General features: G+C 41.4%; 1 protein-coding gene across 1 annotated transcript in view; it reads right to left on the reverse strand.

Moving 5' to 3' along the window:
- LOC107293106 (protein jagged-2-like) overlaps positions 1–8,406 on the reverse strand; it is a 45,967-nt gene that overhangs the window by 6,953 nt on the left and 30,608 nt on the right. Inside the window, exon 3 of the mRNA XM_015822244.1 lies at positions 3,510–3,564. Within this exon, the coding sequence (XP_015677730.1) occupies positions 3,510–3,564 (55 nt within the window). The remainder of the gene's footprint in view (positions 1–3,509; positions 3,565–8,406) is intronic.

An 8,406-nucleotide genomic window follows, 5' to 3' on the forward strand; every position in this document is an offset into this window, starting at 1 on the left:
TCTCTTTCCTCTTTCTCTTCTTTCCTCTTTCTCTTTCGTCTTTCTCTTTCCCTCTTTCCTCTTTCTCTTCTCTTTCTTTCCTCTTTCCTCTCTCTTTCCTCTTTCTCTCTCTTCTCTTTCTCTTTCCTCTTTCTCTTCTCTTTCTTTCCTCTTTCTCTCTCTCCCTCTCCCTCCAGGTTAGGAGAGAGAGAAAGAAAATGAAAGGCAGATGGCGCCGAACGGACGGGGGAGCAGGACGGGAGGCAGTGGCTCCAGGGGCGGCGGCAGCACGGCAGCGGCCACTGCACCATCGTCGGTAGTCCACGCCGCCCCCAGCCTGGCCGCCGGATCCTCAGCCGAATGGGCGGGGAGGGGGAGCAGAACGGGAGGCAACAGCTCCTGGCCACCGCCCCCATCGCGTCCTCAGCTGAACGGGCGGGGAGGGGGAGCAGGACGGGAGGCAACAGCTCCCGGCCACCGCCCCATCGCGTCCAGGGAGGGGGAGCAGGATGGGAGGCAGCGGCTCCCGGCCGCCGCCCCCATCGCGTCCTCAGCTTATATAAAGGAATAAAATAGAATACCTGTATTTTCCGGTGTATAAGACGACTGGGCGTATAAGACGACCTCCGACTTTTGAGATGATTTTCAGTGTTTAGAAAGTCTTCTTATACGCCGGAAAATACGGTATATATATATATGTATGATAAAACCAATAACTAACGATCACCAAGAGGAAAGTAATAAATAGTAAAAAATGTTAATGAGCCGAGCTTTTGTTGGGCTCACCCAACATCGTCAGGGCTTTAAAAGTAGTCACTGGGAAAGTGCTTTTATACGATGTCAACAGCCTGTATCCGGCTTCTGGAACGCGTCACCGGACCCAGCTGTTCGTGTTGTATCCTAGATGCATTACTTACATCAACGCATGATGTTTTTCCATACCTTCTCCGTGTTTTACCGTAAGTGTTCTCCTCGTTAACTTCAGGGGTGGAGTGAATTCTGTGTGTGGCACTATGCTCTGGGGGGATGCAGTTCTTCCTTGATCTCACTGCTAAATTCCTCCGTCCCTTACAAGCGTGATCCAAGTGTGCCGTCTCCTCCTTGCCCCTATCTCCAGATGCCACCCCCATCTGATAAGGGGGGTAGCAACTCCCAAGATCTCTGCTCATGCCTTCGTCTCCCTTCACAGATGCCGTAACGATCCCTTCTTTCCCCCGATCCGGGAGCCATTCTCGTTCGTAGACCGGGAATCCCTTTCCCTCTTCTGACGGGATCGAGTCATCATAGTGTGTTTACTCAATTTACTATCCGGAGCGATTTTTAAGGGGGTCTGTGGAAGTTGTTGTCGGCCCCTCACGGGGCCAGGGGATATAGCTGATGGGGGGGTATCAAAGTCCATGTCAATCCGGTCGTGCGATAAAGCGGCAGCCACGTTCCTCTCTCGATCTGGGTACAGTCCATGCATCAGCCCTCTCCGGTGATTAGGGGGCCGGTTTGTGTGCCAAGTTCTTAACGTTTGTTGTGCCGGGCACATATCCACATGCCGGTTGATGGAGTCCTTTCCAGAGAACCACGCCTCTTTCAATAGTCGGCCCCCTTTGGTGGTATCACTCGCTAGGACCTGGACTCGGTCAAAATTAAAACGGTGGCCATTCTCAGCCATATGCGACCAGATCTGTGAGTGTTGCTCACCCCTCTTAACTGCCAACTCGTGTTCGTGCAGGCGAGTCTTCAATCTCTTAGATGTTTCGCCCACGTAATTACATGGGCAGTCCATGCACCTGATGTTATACACCACCGCTGATCTTTCTGCGGTGGGGAGTTGGTCTTTGGGGCGCATGATCCTTGATCGCAAAGTCTGGTCTGTTCTATGAGCCACCTTGATGTTATAGGGAGCCAACAATCTAGCTGTGGCCTCGGAGACATTATTGATATACGGTAAGGTGATGCGTGTGGTCTGCCCTTGAGGTTCCTCCTCATGGCCACGTTGGGGTCCAGATGTCCTACTGTAGCGTCTCACAAAACCCAACGGGTATCCATTCAACCGAAAGACCCGGTACAAATGCTTCCTCTCTTCTATTCTAGATTTCACCGTGCTGCAGTGTGAATGTATATGCCCAAACAGCGTTTTGATGCAGCCAACCTTATGGGCTACTGGGTGGTTACTGTTATAGTGGAGGATTCGGTCCGTATGGGTGGGCTTACGATATACCTTCGTGCTTACAGAACCATCTGGTAAGCGCTGGAGTAATACATCCAGGAAGGCTATCGAGCCCCGGTTCTCCTCCTCCACTGTAAACTTAATGTCTGGATAGATTGAGTTCAGTATTCCCATGAAGTTGGTTTTATTACTTCGTTTAATGACGACAAATGTGTCGTCCACGTACCGTGCCCAAAACTTGGGACGGTACTGGGACATAGCCTCATGTTCCAACCGTTGGAGAACCGCCTCCGCTATCACGCTGGATATAGGGGAGCCCATGGGGGTGCCTTTTATCTGTTCATATACGACACCCTGTAAGGTGAAGTACGTGGTCAGACAAAATTCCACGAGTTTTAACAAGTCCTCTACACGCAGGGAGTCCCGGCACTGCGTGCCCTCTCATGCCTTCAGCCGTTCTTTAAGGACCGCCATTGCAAGATCCTGAGGGATGGAGGTGAAGAGCGAGGTGACGTCAAACGATACCATCACCTCGTCTTCCTCCACCCTCAGGTTCTGGATTCTACCTAAGAACTCCTCTGCCGATTTAATAGTGGTGGGGCTGTCTTCCACCAGGTAGGAAATGCATTCACTCAGCCACTTCGCCAATCCCAAAATAGGCGTACCCCTAAAGGAGACGATAGGGCGAAGCGGAGTGCCCTCCTTATGGATTTTAGAGAGTCCATAAAACCTAGGGAGGGCTGAATCCTTAGACCAAATTCTCCTTAGGGTGTTCTCATCTACTCTTTTGGCATGCTTAAAGCTGTTCAATGACTTGTTGATCTTATTTACCATAGATGCCATGGGATCCCTATCAATTACTCTATAAGCCATTGTATCCTCAAGGAGTTCTAATGCCTTGGTCACATACCGCACCCTATCCATTACCACTGTGGCCCTGCCTTTGTCTGCTGGTAATATGACTATAAACTCATCATTTCTGAGTTGCTCTAGGGCCACCAACTCCTCCCTGGATAGGGTCTGGTAATGCCTATGCTGCATAAGCAGTCCTGTGACTTGCTGTTTTATAGAGTTTCTGGAGTCTTCCCCTACACACACATACACATACATACATATATATCATATATATACACACATACACATACATACATACATACATATGTATATAAGGCACTTATAACCTTTCATATACTGTTCATAGTATTTTTGGTTAATCATTTCTTTTTAGTGTCTCAGATGTTTGAAAACAGAAATATGCTGACTTGTCTTTAGGGTTTGAGTAAAAAAAATCTAAATATTTCCTACAAGTTGTCTTATTTCCTCATAACTGTCAGCTCCAAGTGTTCAAATTCTTTAAAAATATACTCACCAGCTTTTGTTTCATTATCCCAGTCCCAGGCTTCTATTATTAATGTGAATGACCTCTGAAACAAAGCATACAAATCAGTTACTGGAGAGGCTAAATCAATATCAGAATCCTCTGAAAGTGACATGCAACATGAATCAGATTTAATACTAGCATCATGTATTCCAAAACAATAGCTTCCAGAAAGATTTAATTCATTTATGCAGTGATCTGATCTGTTGCAAAGCAAATTTACAAGACTTAGTCAAGAAATATCTGGTGGCAGATAATACTTGCTATTCAAAAATCCAGTCACTACTAGCAAAATAACTATTTAAGAAAAATTCCCTAAGATTGTATCTGTATAATTGGTTTTTTTAAAATAATTAACTATAAAAGTAACTTTGAATTTTAAAGTAATTGTAAAATAATTCTAGGTTAAACAAAATATTGGACTGTAGAAAAGAGGCTTTATAAGAGTAAATAAGTTATCAATGTTCTGCAAATGTAATCTATACCAAACCAGATATTTTAGGATTGTTTAACCTTCAACAATATTTTGGAAGAAGAAACATGCTAGAATATCTCTCTTATTCATGAAAGAAACTCCTATTTTGGGGATTCTGAAAAGGAAAAAGAATCTGAAAAAGATGCCATTGCTTTTAAGAATCCTTTCATTAATGTTAATGCAATTCTTAAAATGATGGCACATTATTTTTCACACTTATATGATAGCCTCTCATTCTATGATTGGGGCCTTGACTAGGCAAAGGGGCTTGTGTGGGTAAATAAAATTGTGGGCTATGTCATTGGACATTTATATATCCTAAGGCAAATAGGCTATAATGGATACCCTGGACTAATACCGATCACATCTGCCAACTTGCATTGGACCAGAGTGGCAGATTATGGTCTATTCCTTCCACATGCCAATACACCTGTATTGGTTGGAAACATGTCTAATTAAAAGATCCTAGTTTATATGGAATAACCTGAGCAGACTTGGGATAAAACTAGATTTTGATTGACTTTATGGTAAAGATAAAATGTGTGAAAACTGAATATTACATGTCAATTGGATATAAATAAGGGTTCCATCTAGCCTATTCATCCACTATGTTAACAAAACTTTATGTAGTTCCAATTGACCAAGCTGGGCACTCAAGGTCAGTATCTATGGAATCATCTGATGACTACAGAAGATGGAACATTCTGACTTGAAATCTAACAGATTAAATTGAAATCACAAATGAATAATGTGAATTTGGGAAACTAATACAGAGAAATGTAGGTCAGAAAGTATGAACTGAAAACCATTTGCTGTAGAATGTTTTGAATGCATTATGGAAATAGAAATAATTTATTGTTTGTTGACATGTTGCATGTTATACTCTAGAATGCTCTTTGTAGAAGCTCCCATTATTCCTGCACATGACTTTCTTAAAGAATATTTAATCATTACATCCACGCTACATTCCCTTGGGGAAATTAATCAAAATTCACTCTTCTGAAACTTTGTATCCAGGTCCTATCTCATTTCCCCCTTCTCTGGATGTCACACTTTCAACAATAATGAAGACTCATGGTTGGCAGAACAACTGTACTGAAAGAGTGCTGATTAAAGGTTCCAAATAGGCTTATAGGGATTTGTGTGCTGCTACTGGGTACTACCTATGCCTAGGTTCCATGCCATTGAATATTTTTATCAATGATTTAGATCAGGGATGTCAAACTCACGGCGTCACGTGACATCGTGCGACATATTGCAACTTTTTCCCCATTGCCGGCAATAGGGTGGGCGCAGTTTCGGTGTGACGCATCCGCCGGCAGTTTGACATGCCTGATTTAGATGAGTGTGTTGAAGGATACTTATAAAGGTTGCAGATATTATGAAATTGGGAGGGACAGCTAACACTTTAGATGAAAAATTACTACTAGCTTGGTAGTAGCACATTTGCAGACGACACCAAGCTGTGAGAATAGCCCACACTCCAGAAGATAGGCTCAAGATCCAGAAGGATCTTGACAGACTTGAACACTGGACCTTATCCAACAAAATGAAATTCAGTGGTGAGAAAAGTAAGGTTCTACACTTAGGCAAGAAAAACCAAATGCACAGTAGAGAATAGCTGATACTAGTAACTGTGAAAAGGATCTTGGAGTCCTAGTGGACAATTACTTAAATGTGAGGCAGCAGTGTATGCTGCAGCAACCAAAAATCTAACACAGTCCTAGGCAGTATTAACAGAAGGATAGAATCAAGATCATAGGAAGTGTTAGCACGACTTTTAAAATGCCCTGGCCTGGTAAGATCACACTTGGAATATTGCATCCAGTTTCTGTTGCCACAATATAAATAAAAAGATGTTGTGATTCTAGAAGAGCGCAGAATAGAGCAACAAAGATTAGGGGACTGGAGGCTAAAATATATGAAGAACGGTTGCAGGAATTGGGTATGTCTAATTTAATGAAAAGAAGGACTAGGGGTGACATGATAGCAGTGTTCCAATATCTAAGGTGCTGCCACGAACAAGAGGCGATCAACCTATTTTCCAAAGCACATGAAGGCAGAATAAGAAGCAATAGGAAGCTAATCAAGGAGAGGGCCAATCTAGAAATAAGGAGAAATCTCTTAACAGTTAGAACAATTAATCAGTGGAACAGCTTGCCTTCAGACGTTATGGGTGCTCTATCACTGGAAGTTTTTAAGAAGAGATTAGACAACCACTTGTCTCAAATGCTATAGGGTCTCCTGCTTGAGAAGAGGGTTGGATTAGAAGACCTTCAAGGTTCCTTCCAACTCTGTTATTCTGAAAGAGACATCGTATCTTATTGACTATGAATTAAATATGAGCCATCAGTTGGATCCGGGTTCCAAAAAAAGCCATTTTGAGATGCATTAGCAGAGCCAGAGTCCAGATCATGAGAGATGTTTGTTCCATTTTGTGCCCCGATTAAGCTCTATTTGTACCTATGTGTTCAGTTAAAAAAAAAACAGTGACAAAACAGCTGTAAGTTATGAAAAAGGCTACTAAGACAGTGAAGAATATGGAAACTAAACTCAAAGAGAAACAATTAAAGGACCTGGGTAAGTTTAGTCCACAGGAAAATTGACTAAGGGAGATGTCTGAAGAACTTTTACAAAGAATAGGGACGGGACCAGTTCTCTATTGGCCAGAAGACAGCATCACAACTAATGCTTTAAAACTGTGAGGATGAAGGTTTAGGCTAGACATCAGAAGAAAATTCCAGACTGTATGTGTTCTTAGTCCATATAACAGGCTTACATGGTATGGTGAATTCTTCACTAGAAGTCTTCAAACAGCATCCTGATGTTCATCTGCCAGAGTTTTTCTAAAAGATGTGGCACTGATCAGAGGTTGGATTAGATGACATATAAACTCACTTCCAACTTTATGGGTTTATCTATGTTGACTCTGCTCATCAATTGACTAATAGAAAGACTTATCACTATTACATGATCAAGGTTTAATGTGTTTAAAACTGAGTCTTTCACATGTATTATAACCTTTTTTTCATTGCTGTGCATTAAAGCAAATGAATAATGTATATGGAGATAACATTCTTCCCAAGTAAATATAGCAAGAGCAAATGCTAATTTTAATCCACAATAAGATCAAGGGACCCAACTATAGTTGAAAGCAGTGGGAAGGAGAAACTTAAGGAATGTGAAAGATAAAGAAAGGAGAGGATCAGGAATGACGGAGGTGCTGACTGAATGTGCACTGAATATAAAATGAATGGCCAATACAACTGTGAGATTATTTGGTCATACAGAGAAAATGAATGAGAAATGAACTATGTAACGAGTATATACAGGAAGAACAAGAGCACTGGAAAGATTTAAAAAGTTGTACAGAACTTGGATGGAAATAATGAAATCTTGGAAAAAAGAATAGTGAGAATGTTAAAGTATAGAAGAGTAGTTCTCAGATTCTGCAGTACACTGTCTAGGTATGGCCTCAAAAGGTATACCAGCTGAGGCTGATCAAAATATATATTAACCTTCCACGTTAGATGGGCAAATTGAGATTGAATAGCTCTGATATATTAGAAGTAGTATTCTCCCAATGCTTTGAATGCTATTACCATTGGGATGACACACAATTATAGAGTTTGAAATATAATTAACAAGAATCTGGAAACTGCAGGTTTGAACTGAATCACTAAATAACAATTTTAGACTCAATTCAGTGAAAAAGAAAGCATGTTCAAAAATTCCAGAAGTCACTGAGAGATAAAGTAATTACTCTGCCATTCTCTTAAAAATTAAGAAAATCAAGAATGATTCCTGAATTGTATTTGTATTAGATCAAGACAGTTGCATTCAAGTGTCCTTGTTATCGAGACCATAATGCAATGCCTGGAATTGATAGGACTTTAAGTCTAATACATACATATATATAACCCAAAGTATAGATCCAAAGTACTGTATGTATAAGACACCTTTGTCATAATAAAAAAAGGACCAACTATAAAACAGACACAAAACTATCAACATCTTCAAAGGAATAAAAATCACTAGGGAAGAAGAAAACAGCAACATCCTAATCCTTTCTGGATATCGTCAACAGCAGAGGCAGTGATGGCAATTAGAAACATAAGTTTACCATAAAACCATCCACACCAACCAAATGATCCACTACCAAGATAATATCCCAACCTCCCACAAGAGAAGCTGTGTAAGAATACAATTTAGAGAGCACAAACATACTGCAGCAACTCTAAACAGCAGAAAAAGGAAAGAACTATACAACATCTTTCACCAAAATGGATATCCATACAACTGTCAAAAAGTGCCTGACCACTCAACCCAATGTAGTACAACCAACACAAGCTGTGAAAAGGATAACACTGCCATACATCAAAAATATCCCAGAAACAACCAACAGACTATTAT

The sequence above is a fragment of the Protobothrops mucrosquamatus genome, unplaced genomic scaffold (genome assembly GCF_001527695.2).
Source record: "Protobothrops mucrosquamatus isolate PMUCROS unplaced genomic scaffold, P.Mucros_1.0 scaffold1500, whole genome shotgun sequence".
NCBI classification, from domain to species: domain Eukaryota; kingdom Metazoa; phylum Chordata; class Lepidosauria; order Squamata; family Viperidae; genus Protobothrops; species Protobothrops mucrosquamatus.